The sequence below is a fragment of the Narcine bancroftii genome, chromosome 8, assembly GCF_036971445.1.
Source record: "Narcine bancroftii isolate sNarBan1 chromosome 8, sNarBan1.hap1, whole genome shotgun sequence".
NCBI lineage: Eukaryota > Metazoa > Chordata > Chondrichthyes > Torpediniformes > Narcinidae > Narcine > Narcine bancroftii.
Genome location: NC_091476.1, coordinates 138522394 through 138546165, shown reverse-complemented (window position 1 = coordinate 138546165; position 23772 = coordinate 138522394). Strand labels below are relative to the sequence as shown.

The 23772-nt window shown below is 43.7% G+C and overlaps 1 protein-coding gene across 1 annotated transcript in view; it reads left to right on the top strand.

The window, feature by feature from the left end:
- The window catches only part of LOC138742114 (cell adhesion molecule DSCAML1-like), a 94360-nt gene extending 78993 nt beyond the window's left edge, over window positions 1-15367 (top strand). The window contains exons 13-15 of the mRNA XM_069896299.1: window positions 1635-1829; window positions 11276-11581; window positions 14544-15367. Coding sequence (XP_069752400.1) covers window positions 1635-1829; window positions 11276-11581; window positions 14544-14980 — 938 coding nt within the window. The 3' untranslated portion in view covers window positions 14981-15367. The remainder of the gene's footprint in view (window positions 1-1634; window positions 1830-11275; window positions 11582-14543) is intronic.
- Window positions 15368-23772: the final 8405 nt, after the last annotated feature.

The window sequence follows — 23772 nt, the reverse complement described above, 5'->3', positions numbered from 1 at the left end:
TAAATGCAGCATTTCTCAATCTGCGGGTCACTGGTGGTCCCTCGGCTTGTTATAAGACTGTAAGATATAGGAGTAGAAATAGGCCGTTCAGCCCAGTGAATCTGCCCCAACATTTAATCATGAGCTGATCCATTCTCTCACTCAGCCCCACTACCCAGCCTTCTCCCTCTAACCTTTGATGCCCTGGCTAATCAAGAACCTATCAGTCTCTGCCTTAAATATACCCAATAACTTGGCCTCCACAACTACCTCTGACAACAAATTCAACAGATTCACCCCCCCTTGGCTTAAAAAAATTCCTGTTCTAAGAGGCCGCCCTTCCATCCTGAAGATGTGCCCTCTTCTCCTTAATTTTCCCACCAATGGGAAACAGCCTTTTTACATTTACTCTGTCAGTATCAGTGTTCCGTGGCCAACAAGCAAATCCTGTGTAAATAAAGATTGATTTAAATCAAGAGAAAACGATCACTCTCTAAAACATTTCCCACTAAAATGATACAAAGATCCTATTGATGGTTTGAGAAAGGACTTGGAGTTATCAGGATCCTCCCCCCACCCCCCACCCCAGCAGGGATTTGTGGGTTTGCTATGGGTGTTTTTTGGTCAGTAAAGGAGGACTCCAGGGTATTTGTCAGTGAAGAAAGGCTAACTGTGTTAGCACATTGTCCACAAAGCCCACACTACAAACAGAAAGCTCCTGGGGTCTCAGTGAGTAGAGGGAGTTGTGTATCCAAAGATGGCCTGGAGAACCAATCATCTCCTTACAGCCTCAAACAACATAGCTTATTGTTTTAGCTAATGGTAATAGAGATACTCCACCTGCGATAGGAGAGGATACTTGGCTGAGTTTCCTTCTCCTAGTGTCCATTAGCTCTTGAATGTGCATGGAGATCCAGGTCAGAATTGGACTGGGCTGGGATGTTCCACAAAGTCGAATAGCTAGATGACACTATTGGTGCCATTGGGAACAAATTACAATGTGAGTCACACCATCCTACTCTCCCTCACCACCTGGGCACAAAGTAGATGTAATGCCCTCTTATAGTTTCTGCCAGACGTTTGTTCCAGTCTTGTTATCGACATTTCCATCTTGTCATTGAACATCAAGCCATGCTGATTGAGAGTACTGGCAATGGTCTGTAGAATGTGAGGTGAGATGAGGGTCAAGTTAGTTTGATCTGAGGTCTGGACTAATGTAGATGGCACAATGGTGACCAGATAGAACCAATGCCCCCATGGCCCCAGAGACCATGGTTTCATTCTGACTACTAGTGCCAACTGCATTGGCATTGCACATTCTCCCTGTGACCATGTGGGTTTCCTCCAGGTACCCAGTTGCCTCCCAATTCCCAAATACATGGCAGCCAGTAGACTAATTGTCCACTGTAAATTTCCCTTGTGTTTAGGTGAGTGGATGAGTCTGGGTGGTAAGGGAGAGGGGAGTTGATGGAAAACTGTTGGGGGGGGGGAGAGGAAGGAGCGATGTTAATGGCTGAGGGATGTTTGGGATGGACAGTGGGTGAGGGATGTTTGAGATGGACTCAATGGCTGAGGGATGTTTGGATGGATTCAGTGAGCTGAATGGCCTTTTGTCAAACTTTATGACCCAATAAAGTCTCTTTTCTCATCACCAGATCCTGTTGCCAGGAAGAGTGTCAAATCAACCCATAGCACAAGGAACAGGTACTCCAGCCAGTGGACTCTTACAAAGTGTCAGGCCTCCACCCCAGCCCGAACCTTGACCTCTGACTGGAGAACTGTGGGGTCACAGCACGGAATAACCGTGACAGAGAGTGACAGCTATAGTGCCAGTCTCTCCCAGGACACAGGTAAGAAAGCAGAAAAGACTGTAGCCATCTTTTTCTGTTGTGTCTATGACTGTATTTATTGGCAGACATAACCTCCTGTAAAACACAGTGGGAAATGCATCATTTGGCTCCCTGTCCTCCCTGCATCACCTTCCAGCATGGATGCAGTGTGCGCCACACTTGCCCATCCAGCTACTGCAACAGCAGTTCCCAAACCCTCAACCAAGAAGAAGGGAAGGCTTACAGAAACACCGCCATCTCCACACTATCGTGGCATGGAGTTTTCCTTCTTTGTCATCATATCTAAGCCTTGGAATTTCCTGCCTAACAATGTGCACCTTTAACATGTGAACAGTAGGGTAGTGGTTCAAGAAACTTGTCAAGAGCAAGTATTGGAGATCAATAAATCCTGGCCTGCCATCATTACCCATGTCTGCACTTTTTAAAAAAATAGTCTGTAGTTTTACTAAGTTAGTCGCTGGCAGAATGTTCCAGTGTCATTCAGTCCTGTTCCTATTCTGACAACTTGTGCACTCAGAACAAAGGTGATTTTGTCTGATGAAATGGCCGCTGCCACCACCCTCCCTGCCAGACTCTGACCATCACGGTGGGCTCTCATACAAGATTGTAAAGGCCTGGGGGTACCCGAGAGATGGTTTAGTCCTTCAGGATTGAGGGAGGTAAGTAAAGATACCAGAATGGTTTTGTGGCTGCCCAGTGTAGGATTTAGCATTCCTCAATGAAATCCAACAAGAAAAACATTATGCTTTTGAAGGAAAGATTTCATCCTCCAGGATTTCTTCTCAGATCTATTACACCAAGGAGGCAGGTGGAGAGTAGCTGGATGACAGTCAGGAGAGAAAAAGGGAAGAGGCAGGCAGTGCAGGGCACCCCTGCAGCTGTTCACCTCGGTAGTAAGTATACCATTTTGGATACTGTTAGGTGGGGGAACATAACAGGGACAAGCCAAGGTGATCAGGCCTCTGGCATGGAGTCTAGTCCTGTAGCTAAGAAGGGAAGGGAGGAGAAGAGGTGAGCTGTAGTGATAAGGAATTCCATAATTAAGGGGGACAGATAAGAGATTCTGTGGAAGGGATTGAGATTGCCAGAGAGTACATTGCCTCCCTGGTGCCAGGTTCTGAGATATCTCAGATCGGGTTCACAGCATTCTCAGGAGGGAGGGTGAGCAGCCAGATGTCATGGGACCAATGATGTGGGTAGGAAGGGTGATGAGATCCTACAAAGAGAGTTCAATAAGTTAGGTGCAAAGTTGAAGGACAGGACCTCTAGGGTGGTGATCTCAGGATTGCTTCCCTTGCCATGTGCTAGTGAGGTTAGAAATAGGAGGATAATGCAGCTTAACACATGGCTAAAAACATGGTGCCGGATGGAGGGCTTCAGGTTTCTGGATCATTGGGCCCTCTTCCAGGGAAAATGGAACCTGTTCCGATGTGATGGTTTGCATCTGAACTGGAGGGTGACTAATATACTTGCAGAAAGGTTTGGTAGTGATGCTGCAAGGGATTTAAACTAGATTTGTAGGGAGATGAAAACCAGAGTGCCAGAGGGGGAGTGGAGGAGGGAAAAGATGATGTGAAAATTCTACATTACGTTGGAAGTCAAAGATTTGTTCGGGGTGATAATGTTCTCAAATGCATCGATTTTAATGCAAGGAATATTGTAGGAAAGGCAGATGAGCTTAGAGTGTGGATTGGCACATGGAATTATGACATTGTGGCCATTAGTGAAACTTGGTTGCAGGAGAGGCAGGACAGGGAGTTCAATGTTTCAGGCTTCCGTTGTTTCAGACATGATATAACAGTGGGGAGAATGAAAGGGGGAGGCGTAACATTGCTTGTCTGTGAAAATATCACAGCTGTGCTCAGGCAGAACAGACCAGAGGGCTCATCTACTAAGGCTATATGGGTGGTGCTGAGGAATGGGAAAGTTATGACCACGCTAATGAGGTTATATTATAGACTGTCTAACAATCAGCAAGAATTGGAGGAGCAAATCTGTAGAGGGATAGTAGACAGGTGCAGGAAACATAAGGTAGTGATAGTAGGAGATTTTAACTTTCTGTATACTGACTGGGACTCCCATAATGTAAAAGATCTGGATGGCTTGGAGTTTGACAAATGTGTTCAGGAAAATTTTCTAAATGAATATATAGAGATACCAACTAAAGAGAATGCAATACTGGATCTCCTATTAGGGAATGAAACAGGACAGAATTCTATGTAAGGGAACATATTAGGTCCAGTGATCATAATGCCATTAGTTTCAAGTTAATTATGGAGAAGGATAGATCTGGGCCTTGGATGGAGATTCTAAATTGGAGAAAGGCAAATTTTGAGAAAATGAGAAAGGATCTAGAATGTGTGGATTGGGATGTTGTTTTCCAGCAAGGATGTGCAAGGCAAGTGGAAGACTTCAAAGGTGAAATTTTGAAAGTACTGAGTTTGTATGTTCCTGTCAGGATTAAGGCAAAGTTAGCATGTATAGAGAACCTTGGTTTTCAAGGGATATTGGGGATCTGGTTTGGAAGAAGAGAGAGGTGTATAGCAGGTGTGATACCCTGTGGTGCAGCAAACAAATACAAAACTTGAGAAGTCTGTGTTGCAGGCTTTAATCAGCTTAAAGTTGAACACCAGGTCTCTGTAGCCTCTGGTTCCACGTGCCCGACTGATTTAGGAAGGGGCCGGCTCGAGTCTTTATATGAACCGGTGATTGACAGTCAGCAAGGTGGGGCCACCCTCCAAGGTTGCCTACTTGCAGGTACAATAGTTGCCCCCTGCAGTAGGCCATTAGGAATGTGGCTAAAATAATGGTTGTATCACCATTGCAGGTGTAGGCAACACAGAGCCAATGAGGTATTTGAAGAGTATAAAAAATGCAAGAAAAACCTCAAGAAATAAATTAGGAAAGCTAAAAAAAGTTGGCAGACAATGTGAAGGAAAATCCTAAGGATTTCTACAGGTATATTAAGAGCAAGAGGGTAGTAATGGACAAAATTGGTCCCCTTGATGATCAGAGTGATCTGCTTTGTATGGAGCCAAAAAGGGATGGGAGAGAACTTAAATGGTTTTTTTCTCATCAGTATTTACTCTGGAAACAGGGACAGAGTCATGGGAAATTACGAAAACAAGCAGTAAAGTCATGGAACCTATACAGATTAAAGAGGAGGAAGTGCTTGCTGTCTTAAAGCAAATGTGGATAAATCCTCAGGATTAGAAGGATGCTATTGTAGAAATTGTAGGGGATCTGGCATAAATATTTAAGATGTCCTTAGCCATGGGTATGTTGCCAGAGGATTGGAGGGTAGCTTATGTTGTTCTGTTATTTAAAATAGGCTCCAAAATAACCTTGAGAATTATAAGCAGGTCAGCCTGATGTCATTAGTAAGTAAATTATTGGAAGATGTACTAAGAGATCGGATATACAAGTATTTAGATAGCCTGGGACTGATTAGGGATAATCAACATGGATTTGTGCGTGGTAGGTAGGTTGTGTTTAATTAATCTGATAGAGTTTTTTGAGGAGTTTACCAGGAAAATTGATGAAGGAAAGACTGGGGATGTTGTCTAAATTGGCTTTAGTAAGCGCTTTCAGGGGTGGTTATTCGGGAGGATTTAAAGGGGCAACGCATGGACCATTTAAACATCATGGGAACCATCAGCTGTGGACCCACTGGCTGAATAAAGAAGACTCGACCACGTAGACGCAGAGGGGGCGACAGTTCATGCTGAGATGCCAGGACCTGAGGTTTCCACTCCTTACCATCCTCCTGGCTAATGTACAGCCCTTGGAGAACAAACTTGATGAACTCCAAGTCAGTCTTCAACATTAGACGGACATCAGGGAATGCTGCATAATGTGGTTTACGGAAACATGGCTAAACACAGACATTCCGGAAAAAGTGCTGCAGCGCAAGGGCTATACCCGCCATCACGCTGACCAAACACTGGCATCTGGAAAAACCAGGGGAGGCGGCGTTTGTGTCATCATCATTTCATCATGGTGCACAAACATGATGGTCATGTCCCAGTCCTCTCCCCTCACCTGGAACATCTAGCAATCAAGTGCCACCTATTCTACTTGTCAAGGGAGTTCACCACCATTATCCTGGTTGCAGTGTACATTCCATCCCAGGCTAACATCAGGCTGGCACTGGAGGGACTGAGGACTGTGATAAACAGCCATGAAACAGCACATCCTGATGCCTTCCTAATCACTGTGGGAGACTTCAATCAGGCCAACCTGAAGAAGGCTCTGACAAACTACCACCAACAATTCGCATGCGAGGCCAGGGGAACCAACACACTCGACCACTGCTACACTACCATGAAGAACGCAAACCGAGCCATACCACAACCACACTTTGGTGAGTCTGATCAACTGCCTGTACTTCTACTCCCAGCATTCAAACAGAGAGTGAGACTACAGAACCAATGGTGAAGACAGCAAAGGTGTGGTCGAGGGATGTGGAGGAGCTTTGAATCGGTGGACTGGAACATATTCAAGAACTCATCCATAGACTTGAATGAATATGCAACAGGTGTCACTGACTTCATCAAGACTTGTGCAGATGAGTGTGCCCATGCACAAATGCCCTTACCAGAAACCCTGGATGAATCAGAGGGTGAGAACAAAGGGATTGGGATCTTTACAAAAAGTCCAGGTACGACTTGCAGAAGGCCATCTCTGAAGCAAAGTGCAATTCTTGAGGAAGTTAGAGACAGAGACAGATACACACCAGCTATGGCAGGAAATGCAGGCCATTATAGCAAGGCCGAACACCATAGATGGCTACCCGATGAGCTGAATATCTTTTTTGCCCTCATTGAGAAGACGAACCAAACAGGGCCTACTAGAATCCCTGAAAAGGCTGAGGACCCTGTGATATCTGCCTCTGAGGGAGACATCAGAACATCATCCACGAGGATGAATTCTCACAAAGCATTAGGACATGATGGTGTACCTGGCAGGGTACTGAAAATATGCACAAACTAACTAGCCGGAGTGTTCATGGACATTTTCAACCTCTCAGAGGTTTCCACCTGCTTTAAAAGTGCATCAATCATTCTGGTACCCAAGAAGAATATTTGGAGCTGCCTCAATAACTACCACCCAGTGGTACTAACTTCTACTGAGAGGCTGGTCATGGCCAGGACCTGAGGTTTCCACTCCTTACCATCCTCCTGGCTAATGTACAGCCCTTGGAGAACAAACTTGATGAACTCCAAGTCAGTCTTCAACATCAGACGGACATCAGGGAATGCTGCATAATGTGGCTTACGGAAACATGGCTAAACACAGACATTCCGGAAAAAGCGCTGCAGCGCAAGGGCTATACCCGCCATCACGCTGACCAAACACTGGCATCTGGAAAAACCAGGGGAGGCGGCCTAAGATATGGACCCACTGCAATTTACCTATCATCACACTTGCTCCACATCAGATGCAATATCACTGGCTCTCCACTTAGCTCTGGATCACTTTGAAAGCAGCAATTCATGCATACAACTACTCTTCATCAACTACAGCATTGTCTTCAATACCATTATTCCCTCAGTGCTGGTCAAGAAGCTACAAACTCCAGGCCTCTGTGCACCTCTCAGCAACTTGATCCTCACCTGAAGACCACAGTCAGTATAAATTGGAAACATTGTCTCCTCCTCACTGATTATCAACACAGGCATACACAAATATGCATACTTTGCCCACTGCTCTACTCGTTATATGCCCATGATTGCGTGGCCAAGCACAATTCCAATGCCATCTACAATTGGCAATGACACCACAGTTGTTGGCAGAATCACAAACGACAATGGGAAGCATACAGGAGGGAAATAGATCAGCTCATTTAATGGTGTAATGACAACAACCTTGCGCTCAACATCAGCAAAACCAAGGAGATGATTGTGGACTTCAGGAGGAAGTTAGGGGAACACAACCCAGTCCTCATCGAGGGCTCAGTGGAGAGGAGTCAAGAACTTCAAATTCCTGGGTGTTAACATCTCCAAGGATCTGTCTTGGAGCCTCCATGTTAATGCAATCACAAAGAAGGCTTGCCAGCGGCTATACTTTGTGAGGTGTCTGATGATATTCGGTATGTCATTGAAGACTCTCGAAATCCTCCACAGGTGTACCGTGGAGGGCATTCTAGCTGGATGCATCACTGCCTGGTATGGAGGCCCCAACTTTCACAACAAGAATAAACTCTAGAGCACACATGTCAAACTCTGGCCCGTGGGCCAAATTTGGCCCACGATATAATTATATTTGGCCCGCAAGATCATATTAAATATATATTAGTGTTGGCCCGCTGGCCGCCGCGCCAGTATAGCGCATGCACACTGAAGGTGAAAATGAAGACGCCGGAGGTGTGGAGGGATCTCAGAGTCCCAAATCCCGGGGATCGGAGCGCTGCACTCAGCCCGCCCGGCTCCCGGACACACAGACGTGGCTGGAGTTGGGGACCATCCTCGCTGGGTCTGCGCTTCAGCGGCGACGCCGGACCGAACGTCTCGTTGGCGATGCCTTCCCCCTCGCTCCGTGCGCGGCGGACCCTGCCTCCCGCTCCTTTTGTTGGAGACGAGCCCGGCGCTGTGAGATCGCAGTTTAATCCCTCTCCAACCATGGGAGGGGGATGGGAGCAATGCGCTCTTCTCAGCCAATTCCTCCACCGCCCCGGACGCCGGCGTTTCAACAGGGGGTTCGGGTGCCTTCGTCAGGCGACCGACCTGTTGGTCCAAGACAAGGGGAGAGCATACAAACTCCACACAGACAGCACCTGAACTCGGGTGAACGTGGAGCTGCGACCCCACATTCCACATCAGGACTGTGTGTAAGATTGGGAGCAGTGAGATGGAAGCTTATTTTGTTCATGTGATTTAAGCCTTTCTTGGGTTGGGTGGGGGGGTCCTTCTCTGACCACTTGCCTAACAATTAACCTAATCAGATGTGGAGTTACCACAATACAACAGTTCTCAACCTTTTTCTTTCCACTCACGTCCCTGTGCCATTGGTGCTCTGTGATTAGTAAGGGATTGCTTAAGGTGGTCTGTGGGTGGAAAGAAAAAGTTTGAAGACCACTGCTTTAATCATCCCTCATTGACTCGTCATGTGCATGGTTTCAGAACGCTAAAGGAAATGGGCCAATGACAATGACAATGACAATGAAAGAGTTTATCCAAAACTATTATTAAACATTAATTTTAATAAGAAAAAGTTTAACATTACATGTGTTGAAAGAAGAGAAAACATGCAGATGTTGTTGAAAATTTTCAATAAATATTTAGTTTGGCCCTCGATTTAGTCCAAGTTTTTAATTTTGGCCCTCCGTGAATTTGAGTTTGACACCCCTGCTCTAGAGGGTTGTTAACTCAGCCTGAGACATCACAGGCACCAGACTTCACTCCATCAAGGACATCTACATGAGGCAGTCTTAAAAAATCAGCTTCTCTCCTCAAAGACCCCACTAACCAGGCCATGCCTTCTTCACTCTGCTACCAACGGGGTACCTAAAGGCAAGCACTCAGTGGCACAAGGACAGCTTCTTCCCCGCTGCCATCAGATTCCTGGATAATCAATGAACCAAAGGCACTGCCATACTTTTCATGCACTTTTATTTTTATATTTTTTAAGGTAATGTCATAAGATGGTCATAATATGGATGTTTACACTAGGACGCTGCTGCAAACACCACTAATTTCATGACTTGTTCGTGACAATAAATTCTGATTCCAATTCCAAAGCTTGGTATTCATGGTGAGGAGGTAAATTGGAATCAACATTGGCTATAGAGGAGAAGCCAGAGGAGTGGTGGTGGGCCTCAGGGATCGGTGCTGGGACCATTGTAGTTTGTCATATATAGCAACGATCTGGATGATAATGATTTAAAATGGATCAGCAAATTTGCAGATGACACAAAGATTCAGGGATTGTGGACAGCAAGAAAGGTTGACAAAGCTCACAGAGGGATCTGGACCAGCTGGAAAAATGGGCTGCAAAATGGGAGATGGAATTTAATGCAGACAAGTGTGAGGTCTTGCATTTTGGAAGGACAAACCAAGAAAGGACATTATGGGCAATGGTAGAACACTGAGGAGTGCAGTAGTGAATTTGGAATACAGATACATAGTTCCCTGAAAGTGACATCACAGGTAGATAGGGTTGTAAAGAGAGCTTTTGGGAATTGACCTTCATAAATCAATTATAGGAGTTGGGATGCTATGGTAAAGTTATATAAAACATTGTGGAGGCCAAATTTGGAGTATTGTGTGCAGTTTTGGTCACCTAACTACAGGAAAGATATAAATAAGATAGAACGAGCGCAGAGAAAATCTACTGGGATGTTGCCTGGACTCCAGGAACTGAGTCACAGGGAAAGGTTAAACAGGTTAGGACTTTATTCCCTGGCGCGTAGAAGAATGAGGGGAGATTTGATAGAGGTATTTAAAATTATGAGGAGGATAGACAGAGTAAATATATATTGAGGGTAGATGAGATACAAACCAGAGGACATGGGTGAAGGGTGAAAGGGAAAAGGTTTAGGGGGACAATAGAGGAAACTTCTTCACACAGAGAGTGGTGGGAGTGTGGAACAAGCTGCCAGCTGAAGTAGTGAATGATTGCTCAATTTTAACATTTAAAACAATTTTGACAGGTACAATGGATGGGAGAGGTATGGAGGGCTATGGACTGGGTGCAAGTCAGTGGGACTAGGCAGAAAAAGTTCGGCACAGAAGGGCAATGGTTCTTGTAATGTTCTATGGTTCTAGAATGTCAGGGCCATCCAATTATACCCGGTCTCCCCCATCCAGGTCCTTAAACCTCCCTGTGCCACTTAAACCATAACATTACTGCAAAACCACCAAAGATCTGTTTGTATAAGAACATAAGAAATAGGAGCAGGAGTAGGCCATCCAACCTGTCAAGCCTGCTCTGCCATCCAGTGAGATCATGGCTGATCTGAGGTTAGACTCATCTCCACCAACCTGTCTTTTCCCCTACTACTGACACAATGCTTTTAAGGCACTGCCGACCAACTGTGAATATTGTTTTTTTTCCTCTTCTTGTTATATTTATTATCTTTTTTTTTCTTTGTGGCTTCTTAATTATACCTAATTTGTTTTAGTGTGTTTTATATATCTAGGATGCTGCAGCAAGTAAGACTTGCTTTGCGATTATATATGGTGCATGTGTATGTGGCAATAAACTCTCATTCAGTGCTATAATTTGCTCTCCATAACCCTTAAACTATTCTCCCCTTCATTCCCCTTTGCAAAACTACTATTGATTCTTCTTGCTTTGCTCCTTCAGGTTATTGTATTGAGACTAAGTTCTATTGCTGGTTCTTGGGCTCATGACTTCCGCTCTCCATCCTGCCAAAATAGTGTTATGTATCATGTTCCATTCCTTTGCTGACAACTTTCTTCCATCTAATTTCCCTTCCATTAAAGACAAAGGTCGGAACAGCATGGTTTCCACAGAGAGTGCCTCCTCCACCTACGAGGAGTTAGCACGTGCATACGAACACGCCAAGCTGGAAGAACAGCTGCAACACGCCAAATTCGAGATCACCGAGTGCTTCATCTCTGACAGCTCCTCAGATCAGATGACCACGGGCACGAATGACAACGCCGACAGTATGACTTCCATGAGCACCCCTTCAGAGGCCGGCATATGCAGGTTTACAGCATCGCCCCCACAGCCGCAGGATGTTGACCGAGGGAAGAATGTGGCAGTGCCCATTGCTCATCGAGCTGGTAAGCAACTCCAGGCCTATTCCATCCTTGGCTTCAATACTAGGACAGGTAGCAGTGCTGCCCATGTCTGCATCAGTCATCCATGAGTCCACATTGAACAATCAGGGCCCTATCACCTAGACGATAAGACATAGAAGAAATAGGCTATTCACCCCATCAATTCTGCCCCATCATTCAATCATGAGCTGATCCATTTTCCCACTCAGCCCCAATGCCTGCCCTTCTCCCTTTGATGCCCGGCTAACAACGAACCTATCAATCTCCCCCTTAAATACACCTGGCCTCCACAACTGCCTGTGGCACCAAATTCCACAGATTTACCACCCTCTGGCTGAAGAAATTCCTCTGCATCTCTGTTCTGTGGACACCCTTTAATCCTGAAGTTGTGCCTTCTTGTCCAAGATGCTCTCATCATGGGAACCAACTTTTCAACATCTCCTCTGTCCGTGTCTTTCAACATTCAAAATATTTCAATGAGATCCCTCTCATTCTCCTGAATTCCAATGAGTACAGGCCAAGAGTCATCAAAAGCTCCTTGTATGATAACCCTTTCATTCCCAGAATCATCCAAGTGAACCTCCTTTGAACCTCAGCCCCTCTCTATCTTCTTCCCCCTTTTTGCTCTTTTGTTTCTTCTTTACATTTCCCCTTCCTACTTTAGTCTTGATAAAGGGTCTACCCGAAACACTGACTGATTATTTCTACCTATGGATGCTGCCTGATCCGCTGAGTTCATCCAGCAGTTCAATGCTTGATCAAGATTCCAACTGGAATTTTTACTCTTGAAGTTCCGCTGGATTACAATATCAAGGGCATTCTCTAAGGCCAGGCTGTTACATGTAGTTTTGTCAGGATAACTAGAATTTGGAATTTGAACTGGGAATGTTTAGAGGGATGGTCCATCGATTCTAAGCTGTGCTGACCCTGTGCTGTGACAGGTGGGATTGGGTAGACTATGAAGTTTAATGAATTTCCAGTTTGTTTTTCATCTTTCCTTAAAGTGTCTGATGAGATGGGAGGATGGGAGGATGGGACCTTTAGTCCATGTAACTCATGTTATACCTGCCCAGGGTTTATTTAATAGGATAACATCAAGCCTGTGATCTGTCCCTCCCAGAGAGGGCAGCAATGCTATTACAGCACCAGTGACCCAGGTTTGAATCCGGTGCTGTCGGTAAGGAGTTGTATATCCTCCCCGTGTCTGCATGGGTTCCCTCTGGGTACTCCGGTTTCATCATCCCCTTCAAAATCTACGAGAGTTGTAGGTTAATTGGCATATTTAAATGGCATGGGCTCGTGGTCCATGGGCTCTTTTTTTTGTCGTGTTACCGTGCTGCACATAAAATTTAAATTTAAGGTTTAAATGTTTGATAGGACAGAGATGATGGATCTTTACTCTACACCTAGCCATGAGTAGGTTACACAATCAGTGTAGAGGGAATGGTACTGTTTGCCCTTGGAGGGTCCAGTGGGACATCAAGTGAGTTTACTTCTTACTCAGCCCATGCCTTCTCTGCACTTTGAGAGATTGATCAGACAGTCTGGAGAGAGTGCCCCACTGAACCTGTAGAACTATGGCTCTCCTAATATTGGGTGGTGGAAATGACAGGAAGTGTTTCAATCCCCAGCACTAACATCCCTCACCTTGATGTTCACAGAAATTGGCAAAAATAGTTTCCAAAATATAGTTCCTCTGAGGCAATGCTTCCCACATCATGTAATTAATTTGTATCACTATGGTTACAGGCTATGAATGCAGCCTCCCAAAGCAACATTTTATCAAGTAACTTAAAATACCTGCAATACATCACTTATAATGGACCCATTTGAATGCAAGCCGTCTACAGTTTGCAGATATGTAGCTGCTGTTTGAGTTCACATTGCCTCTCAATAAGCTCTCAACAGAAACCTTCTTTCAACATCGTGGATACTTTGGTTATTTATTTTTTTGAGAGACAGATGCTGTTGGGAAAAGAATAGGATTCATTACCCCTCTGTTATCTTCCTTGAAATGTATGCCTTGCCAGGCCATTTTAGAAAGTAGTTACGATTCAGATATATTACAGTGCTCTGATGTAATAAATGGGTCGAGGTGAGTAAGGATGAAAGATCTCTGAGAGAACCAAGCAGACTTTTCTGGCAAGCTTCATGAATGTGGTCATGTTTTGATTTGAGATTTCCTCAATTGGGAGCCTTCCTGGGATTAAACTCATGGCTCCCCATTGCTAATCCATGTCAATGGATCACTGATCAATAACGTAACTATTATACAACACATCCATCATAGTTTTGAAGCAGCAGAGTCTGGAGAAATTATGAGACAGAGGGATAGGACATTGTCCTTTCAGAAGGCGTGGTCCTACGGCTCAAAGATTTCTGTCTTGAACCGGCTTTCAGAAGGAATCTGCCTGCAGGATAAGGGCTGTGCAAAGTTCAACCAGAGCTGATCATCTGAGTTTGTTGTGGCTGTTGTCGCATTCCAGCTTGCCTGTACGATTTGGAATCTGAGGGTCTTTGAGGCAAAGGTTTGGGAAAATGACAGGCAGAAGCCAAGGACAACATAGTCCAAGCCAGAAATCTACACTTCTAGCAAATATAGTTGTGTGAACCAAAACTTTGTTTTGTGTGCCATCAGACAAATCAACCCATACTTCAATGGAACAAGTAGAGCGTTAATAGAACAAAAGTGCTATTATTACATTAGTGTTACATTAAGCCAAAGAGTATGTGTGGAGCTACAAAGTGCAGGGTACAGAGAAAAGTGCAGTTAAACAGCGAAGGACATGATATTTACTGATGAGAGGTTGATGTAAGAATCACATTGGATATCACTAATAGGCTCAATAGCAAGTTTGGAATCGAACAAAATCTGGAGTGAATTACATGAGAATATGCAATGGTGTTGGCATTATTTCATGGATTTTTGCATTTGTTTTAATCTTTATGTTTATTTATTTTGCAGGCGATTATTGCAATCTTCCTCTCTACGTCAAATCAGATGCGTTCTTCCGCAAACCGGATGCTCGCGACCCTTGCCCCGTGGTGCCACCAAGGGAAGCCTCTATCCGGAACGTGGCCAGAGCATACCAGTCCCAAGGCCGGCACGTGACCCTCGACCCCAACAGCAAGCCACCCATTCACCCGCATGCCACGACCACCTTACCTCAGAGGACTCTCACCGTGCCAGGTTCCACAGCCCCCACCGCTACGACTACCACCAACACCACGGCTACCAGCACCACCGCTGCAGGAGCCAGCGCCCCTTCTGAACCACGACTGTCTGCCCACACCAAAATCAGCGGCTCTAGAGACTCGCTACTAGAGATGAGTGCAGCCGGACTGGGCAGGTCACAGAAACAGGGAGCAGGAGCCTATTCAAAGTCCTATACCCTGGTGTAGGCCCTAATAAGCCCCTTAAATACTCTTGGCTTTGTTAATTTGTAATAAAGATATTTCTTGTACATAAAGAACTCTTTTTGTATAAATAATACTATTTTCTTCTTCTGCAGGGCACAAAAAAATCAAAATGTGATGTTATTTAAAAAAGAAAAACAAAAAAAATAAGTGCACATTGTTTTGAACGGAGGACACAAATGAAGTTTTTTTTTCTGATCTTGTGGATTGTTTCAAAGCAAGTTCCCTGAAGCATGCATGCGGACTATTTTACTGTTTAAAAAGATAACTCATAAAGAATCTGCTTCTATTTGCAAATGCTTGTGTTAATACCTTTTTTCTATGAGAAGAAAATTCCAAATGCCGTGTGCAATAAAACATTTGTTTATATAAGGTTGTTTACTGATTTGGCTGATTCAATGGGTGGAGCCCAGCATGGATGATCAGAAGGACAACCACCAATCCCTTGAGCCCCTTCCATTAATCTGTAGCCAAATTTCATCCACCTGTCTTGGTCCGGTTTGTATCACTAGCACCACCTCTGTTTGAGGATCTGAGTTCTCGCAGCCACCATTAATGAGTGTCAGAAGTGAGCGATACAACATGCGTAGCATGTAGTTAATTTATTCATTTATGCAAATGTCATTGACGAGGTCGGCATTCATTGCCCATCTCTGGAGCTCATGAGAAAGGGGTGATGAACTGCGAGATGTATGGATAAAGTGAATGCGCATAGCCCTTTTGTCCTGAGTAGACCATTCTACTCAAAAGCATGGGTTTAAGTTGAGAGGGGAGAGATTTAAGAAGGGCCTGAGGAACAACTTTGCATTCAGAAGAATGAGTTGCCAGAGGAAGTGAAAGAAGTGGGACAATAATAAGTCAAAAGAAATGAGAAGAATGTAGACAAGTGCTAACTTGGCTGTAATAGACAAGTTGGGCTAAAGACTCCATGACTCATCGCTCTCCTTGTGAAAATATTCTCTGAGTGCTGCTTGTTGAGGACTTGGATCCAGCTATGTTGAGGAAAAACAATATATTTCCAAATCAGGACGGTGTGCGGCTTGGAGTCAAACGAGCAGGTGGCAATGTTCCCATTCACACATTCATTATCAAGTATGAATAAAATGGCTGAACATGATTAGATACAAAGAACTAGAGTCATCGAATCATACAGAATAGAAAGAGACCCTTGGGCCCACTACATCAATGACACATATTGCACTTAACTAAGCTGCGCCCACATATCCAAAGCCTTCCGGCAATTCTACGCATGTCTGGATGCTCCTCATTCTCTTCCCTCCTCTTGGGGTGGAAATATTCTCCCTCAGATCCTTTCTAAACCTCTACATACCTATGCCCTTTTGTTTCTGACATTCCTTGTAAATTTGTAGCCCTCACTCAGCTTCTTCCACTCCAGGGGAAGCAAAGCCATCTTATCTTGTCTCTCCATATAACTGAAACCCTCTAACCCAGGCAACATCCTTGTGGATCAACTTAGCATCCTCTCTAACCTCCATCCTCTGGTGGACACCCATCCCAGTAGCAAAACTGTGTTTGATTTAGGGACATTGGACCATGCAGTCATACAGCATGGAATCAGGCCCTTTGGCCCAACCTGCCAACTGCTAACACCATTTTGCTGTATTTGCCCAATATCCCTTTATTCCCTTCACATCCATGGTCCTGTCCAGATGCTTTTTAAATACTGTGATTGTACCTACCTCGACTACCTCCTCTGGTAGGTTATTCCTTATAACTACTTCCCTCTATAAAACAAGTTGCTTCACAGATCTCTTTTTACATATTTCCCATTTTATCTTAAACCTTTGACTATCTCTGCTATCCATGCCCTGTGTACCCTGCACTCCATGAGAACAAAGCAGTCTCTTTGTAACTGAAGCCCTCTGTTCAGGGAACGTTCTGGTAAACCACTTCTGCATCACAGTTGGTGTAGCAGTTAGTGCAACGCCTTTACAGTGCCAGCAATTGGGACCGGACCTAGGTTTGAATCTCGCACTGTCTGTAAGAAGCTTGTACATTCTCCTCATGACTGTGTGGGCTTTCTCCAGGGGCTCCAGTTTCCTCCCACCTTTCAAAACCTATACGTTAATAGGTTAATGACGGGTGAATTGGGCGGCAAAGACTCATGGGCCGAAATGGCCTGATACTGTGCTGTATGTCAAAATTAAAAATAAATAAATAGAATTCTTTCTAGTACCACAGGCTTCCTATGGTGTGGTGACTACAACTGAAAACAATGTTCCAAGTGTGATGTCGCCAATGCCTTGTAGAGTGGCAACGTGATGCCCAACTCTAATACTCAATACCTCTGGCTATGACGACAAGCACACTTAATGTTGTTTTCACTACCGATGAAATGTTTTCATCGTTATCCTGTCAGTTACCTGTCCCAGCTCTCTCCTGATATATTGGATTATCAATTTATGAAGTGGCCCTTTCCAATTTCATTACATCAAGACTTCCTGAAGCTATTTTATAAAGATTGAATGAGCTAAATGACCCAGTAAACTCTTATAAAAGACACTGGGTTGTAGTCAAGTTTTAAGATAAAAATATGGAGATCACCTCATCCAAAATGTCACAAACATACAGTTCTTTTCAAGATAACCATGTCACACTTTTGTTCTTAAGTTGGAAGGTGGTGTGTTCAAGACCTATCTCCAAGAAGAGAACTGTGGTACTGTTGAAGGTGAGGTTTTTGGGAGTTTGAAGCACTGAAACAAAGAGCCGCCTACCCTCTTGGCTGAATAAGAAGCATCACAAGGAACAATTACTGGAGGAGTAGGGGCACTCTCCCTGGTGTTTATCACTGAGCATCACCAGAACAGATGATTTGACTACTATCACATTGTTAATTGTGGTGCAAATTTCTCAATTTGCAAACTTTCGATTTACTAATTGTTGCTTTGGTGCATTGACTCTTTTGGACATGTGCTTTTGTTATTTTTAGCTGTAACAAATACAGTACTAATCATTATACAGCAACGTGCTGTGCAGATGTACCCAGTCTTTACCATTCACACAACGTTGCTAAACAAAAACATATCCTTTGGTAATCTAGGAAAACAAATGACTATGTACCCTACATGAAACCTCAAGGAAATTATATAATTGTAATGCTGTATGATGTGGAATATGCACTCTGAAGGAAAAGTCTTTCCCTTTTCTCCCTTTAAAACTAGACAGAGTGCAGGTTAAGTGCCTCTAATCTTGTAGATCATTTGTTGCAATCTGGCCACAGAATCTTTATCTTGTATCAGTCCTGCACACAATCTGAGATTTTCCACAATTGATGGTGAGTTAGAATTCTGAATTCACTTGGAGTATTGTGAACAGGTTTGGGCTCCCCATTTAAGAAAAGTTGGAGAGGGTTCAGAAGAAGTTCCCAAGCATGATTCCAGGAATGAAGGGGTTATCATATTAGGAGCATTTGACAACTTTTGGCCTGTATTCATTGGAACTTAGGAGGATGAAGAAGGATCTCTGAAAAAGTGTGAATGTTGAAAGGCATGAACAGCTGCAGAAAGGTTGTTTCCCATGGAGGGTGACTCTAGAACAGTGTTTCTCAACCTTTTTCTCCCACTCACATTCCACCTTAAGTAAACCCTTACAAGTCACAGTGTACTTATGGCATCCAAAAGTTGTGCTAGGACAAGAGGGAACAACTTCAGGATTGAAAGGTATCCACTTAGAACAAAGATGCTGAGGAATTTCTTTCATCAGAGGGTGGTGAATCGGAATTTGTCATCACAGGTGGTTGTGGAGGCCAAGTTGTTGGGTGTATTTAAGGCAGAGATTGATATGTTCTCGATTAGCCAGGGCATCAAAGCTTATGGGCAGAAGGCCGGGCAGTGGGGCTGAGTGGGAAAATGAATCAACTCATGGTTGAATGGCAGGGCAGACTTTATAGGTTGAATAGTTTATTTCTGCTCCTATATATTATGTTCATTAACCTGAAACATTGGCTGTTTCTTTCTCCAATTTCGCTACCTGATAATTCTACCAATTTATACTTTTATGTCAGATCCCCAGTATTAGCAGAATGTTTCTTTTGTATAGAAGTATCACCTTTGTCTGGTATAAATCAAAGCATAGCATATAGGAGCTGGGAGGTGATGTTGAGAATGTTCAAGGCATTGGTGAGGCCAATTTGGAATACTGTGTGCAGTTCTGGTCTCCAAATTATAGGAAGGATATCAATAAGGTGGGGCGGGTGCAGATTTACTAAAATGTTGCCTCGATTGCAGTATCTAGAATACAAAGAAAGATTGAGTAGACTGGGTCTTTATTCATTGGAGTGTAGAAGGTTGAGGGGGGATTTGATAGAGGTATTTAAAATTATGAGGGGGATAGATAGAGTAGATGTGAATAGTTGAGGATAGGTGAGATTGAAACAAGGGATCATAAGTTAAATGTTAGGGGGCAAAAGTTTATAAGTAACATGAAGGGAAATTTCTTCAGTCAGTGAGTGGTGGCTGAGAGGAATGACCTTCCAGAAGAGGTGGTTGCAGCAGGGTCAATTTTGTCATTTAAGAGAAGGTTGGATGAGTGCATGGATGGGAGGGGATTGGAGGGTTATGGACAGGTAGCGAGTAGGTGGAACTAGTGGAGTTCGCTTAAATCGGTGCGGACTAGAGGGGCTGAGATGGCCTGTTTCCGTACAGTAATTGTTATATGGTTATAAGTTTGTTTAGGGAAAATTATTGGTAAAGAATAGAAGAGAGCTTATCTGTATGACATTTGATGTTGGCACGGGTGAAAATTGTATACAATCCTGAGCGATATCTCATCAAGACAAGGCCTGCTCTCTGTTAATCTCTTTAGGATGTTAGAAACATTGTTGACTTTTTTTCTGTGATCTGCTTGGCATCTCTTAAATTTTAAGGGAATATTGAATTTGAAAATCTTATAACAAGGTAAATATTAAAATGTTTCCAATAGTGGGAGAATCTCAAACCAGGTGACACCGTGACAAGGGTACAAGGTAGTCATTTAAAACTGAGGTACACAAGAATCTAACTTCAAGAATTCTCCAACCCAGAGGATTGTGGAGCCCAGATATTTCAAGAGGCAGGAGGTTGATAGATCTGGGATTTGAGGGCTGTGGGGAACTGGCACTGAAAGAGAGTTGAGGCTTGGCCAGATCAGCTATCATCACATTGACACTTGGGGTAGGCTTGAAAGGCCAAGTGGCCTCTTCCTATTTTCTAGTGTTCTTAAGTTCTGATTATCACCTCCATGGGTGTTTTTCTGCAGATGATTCTTGAAGGCAGGCACTAAGAATCTCCTATAAACTGGCCTGCCATATGTTAGGAATGCTGTGAATCACATAGAATCTGGCATAATATTAGCATTGTAAAGCTAAATAAAACAGATATTATCAACAGCTGAGATTCTTTAGGGTTGTGCCTGTTCCCTTAATATAAAATTCTATTATCTTTTCAACTTACACACCTTAGGCTAAGAATGTGAAACCAAGCTGACATATGGAGACTGAAAGAAACCAATGAATGAATTGGATCATCATTCTTAACAAAAGGTTTAAAGTCTTTCGAGTTTTTAATGCATGACCAGCACTTATTGCCCATCCCTACCTATCATTGAGCCTTGGCACAGATGATTCCTCAAGAGCAGGGCTCGCACCGTAAACAGTAACTTGAGCAAAAGATAGTGTCTAAAACCTTATGCCTCAAACATTGTGCCTCAGACTTGAACCCTTGTTCTCAGTACTCACTGCAACCACCAGAAGGGGAGAAGATGCTTCTTTCCATTTTAAAGCTGCTCACTGCTCCAGTGAACTGGGTTCAATTCTGACTTCCTGTGCTGTCTGTTTTCACAATCTCCAAGTGAACACATGGGGTTCACCAGGTGCTCTAATTTCCACCCACATCCAAAAGGCATAAGCCACAGGAGCAGAATTATGTCATTCAGCCCATCGAGTGTGCTCCACCATTCAAATCAGGGCTGATGTATTTTTCCTCTCAACCCCATTCTCCTGATCTATTGGTTGACAGTTTAGATTGCCAGCATATTTTGTTATAGAAACATAGCCCACCCATCCATGCTGACCATCGAGTACCAACCTCTACCAAACCTATTTACCAAGCCATTATCTGCTGTGCCCGAGCAATTCAAGTGCTTGTCCAGATTCTCTTTAAACATTGAGAGTCCCTGTCTCACCATTGTCTCAGGCAGTGCTTGCCAAACTTCCACCAGCCTCTGAATGAAATAAAAAGCTCCTACTATTCCCCTCTACCTTGAAAGAAAGCAAACTCTTGTGCTCTAGGAAGCATACAAAATTTAGGCACTGAAGCATGGGATAGTCTATGAAGATCACAACACTGAAAAGTGAATTGCATTCCTCAAATTGACATAAGATCCAGGGGGGGGTGAAGGGTTAATCAAAAACAATGATGTTGGTAGATATTTGAATTAAGCCCCAAGCTCACCTGGAGGCCTCTGGAGTCTAGGATTGGGCAATTAATCAAGCAAACAGGTCAGCTTCAGGGCACTGGAACATGTCTGTTAACACGGATTCAGAGATTTTTTAAGTCATACAGCACGGTAACAGGCTTGTGGTCCTTACTAGTGCTGTCGTTGATATTTCTATCCTAAGTAGAGTAGGAGAATAATGAGAGTCTCTACTTCCTAATGATCACAAGCCTAAACTGAATGATACTGCAGCATATGTGGCCTTTTCCACTGTCTCTTCATACTCCTTAGAACTGCTTGTGTTTCTTCAACAGCTATGTAATTGGAATACAAACCATCTGGGTTTAGGGCCGTACTTACTATCATTCTGTTGCTGTGCACCAGCTTCATGTGACTGGGAACTCTCTCCGCCTGATCCTCCTCCGACTGGCTGATATTCAGGTTCAAATAGTTATTAACCCTCAGCTTTTCACCACCTATTACTCAACACAAGAAACAAAAGCTGCTTGAGTTATTCTTTGCTAATTGCTTTGCGAGGTGGCTTGGGGCTTCAGGTGTCTTGCAAGGTGATTTCTACAACCATTGTTGTTTTGAATATTGAGTATTATGTGTGGAATATTTCAGCAGATAACAGAGACACCCTGCAAAACATTCATGAGTCTCTTCAGGCTACTGAGTGAGAGACGGCTCCAATTGCATTTGTCATTGTGCTTCAGTTGGTCACTATCACCCTTCCCCTGGCATTCGTTTTTTAAATAGGTGCTCTGGAATGTGGCAGTCATGTAGTCAGGGCATTGCAAGGCAGTTCAACCAGTTCAGAGCAGGATGACCCTTTGCCTTTTGATGGGTTGACAACTGTCCTAGACTACCCTGCATTCTCCTGGATTTAAAAGCCACTGCTCCAGGGCTCTGCAATGTCTGAGCGAAAAACAGCATTAAAACATTGTTTTTTAATTAACTTTCTTTGGACACCCTGATACATTTAGCCATTAAGTTATTAGACATGGGAGGTGGAGAAAGGGAATTTTAGAATCAAAAGTTATCCAGTCACAAGAACATAAGAAACACGGGCAGGAGGCCATCGAGACTGCTCCACCATTCAACAATATCATGGCCTTGGACTCAACTCCTTTTTTCCAAACCTCCTACTGTGTAAAAATCTAATTATGTCATATATATTTAATGAGGCACCCCCACTGCTTCCTTAGTCAAATTCCACATTTTCACATCTCTCTGGGGAAAGAAGTTCCTTCTGTGTTTTGTTTACTCCCCCAAATCTTGAGTCTATGTTCCCTCATTCTACCCTCACTGCTAGTGGAGGTCTATCACTACTGGTGTTCCATAGGGATCAGTCCTGGGACCTCTGCTGTTTGTGGTATAAATAAATCTGACATCTCTTTGTTCTTGAGATCAACGTCCCTGAGATTATTAGAGCAACCCTACACTGATCTTGTGTTTGCCCTTGTCCTTCTCCATGGTGGATATTGATACACAACTGAACCCTCATTGGGGGAAATTTCCACTGGAAAGAAGGTGCTAGAGAGAATGAAAATCTCATCAAAAAAATAAAATAGAATCAAGTGGCAGGATCAGAAAATCAAGGAAATGTTATGTCTCAGAAGAAGGCCATTGAGTCCATTGGGTTTGTATCAGTCATAGATGAACAAGCCAACTTAACTTCATCCCTCAGTACTGCACCTAGAGTCTTGTGAGTCAAAGGTCATCGAGTAATGAGATTTTGGGCTCATTCAGCCAACGAGTACCAGACCTGTACCACATTTTCTTTGCTCTCCTCTTAATGTGTTCCCAAGTACTAACAAGTAAATCTGCATATGCTGATGTTCAGTGTAATTTCACAAAATTACTGGAGAAACTCAGCAGGCCACACAGAGTCAATAGGAAGTAAATCTAGTTTTTTGATCCCTCAACTAATAAAACTTGAAACTTCCCATTTTCTTCATGCAGATCCTTCATAAATGTTAAATCTTTTTCATCATGCCCTCTCGACATTTACACTGTTCAGATGAAAATGACTAAAGCTTGCACAAGCTCCTCCTCAATTTTCCAGTCCTGACAATTTCTGATCAATCTCCTCTGTTCCTTTCCATTTCAATCACCATGGTGTCTCAGAGAGATACGGCATGAGCTAGATTACTTATCCTGCAATGTTTGGCTAAGATGGGCACCAAGACACCCAGAAAAGTGTGGAAAATTGCTCCATTCCAGACAAAATGGATTTTTCACAACACTACGTCATTTTACTCTTCAGAATGTGTGAAGAGGTTCCAGCCACTCTGTTACTGCAGCACAGAGATACAAGTGTTCCTCAGAGAGCCAATCTGACA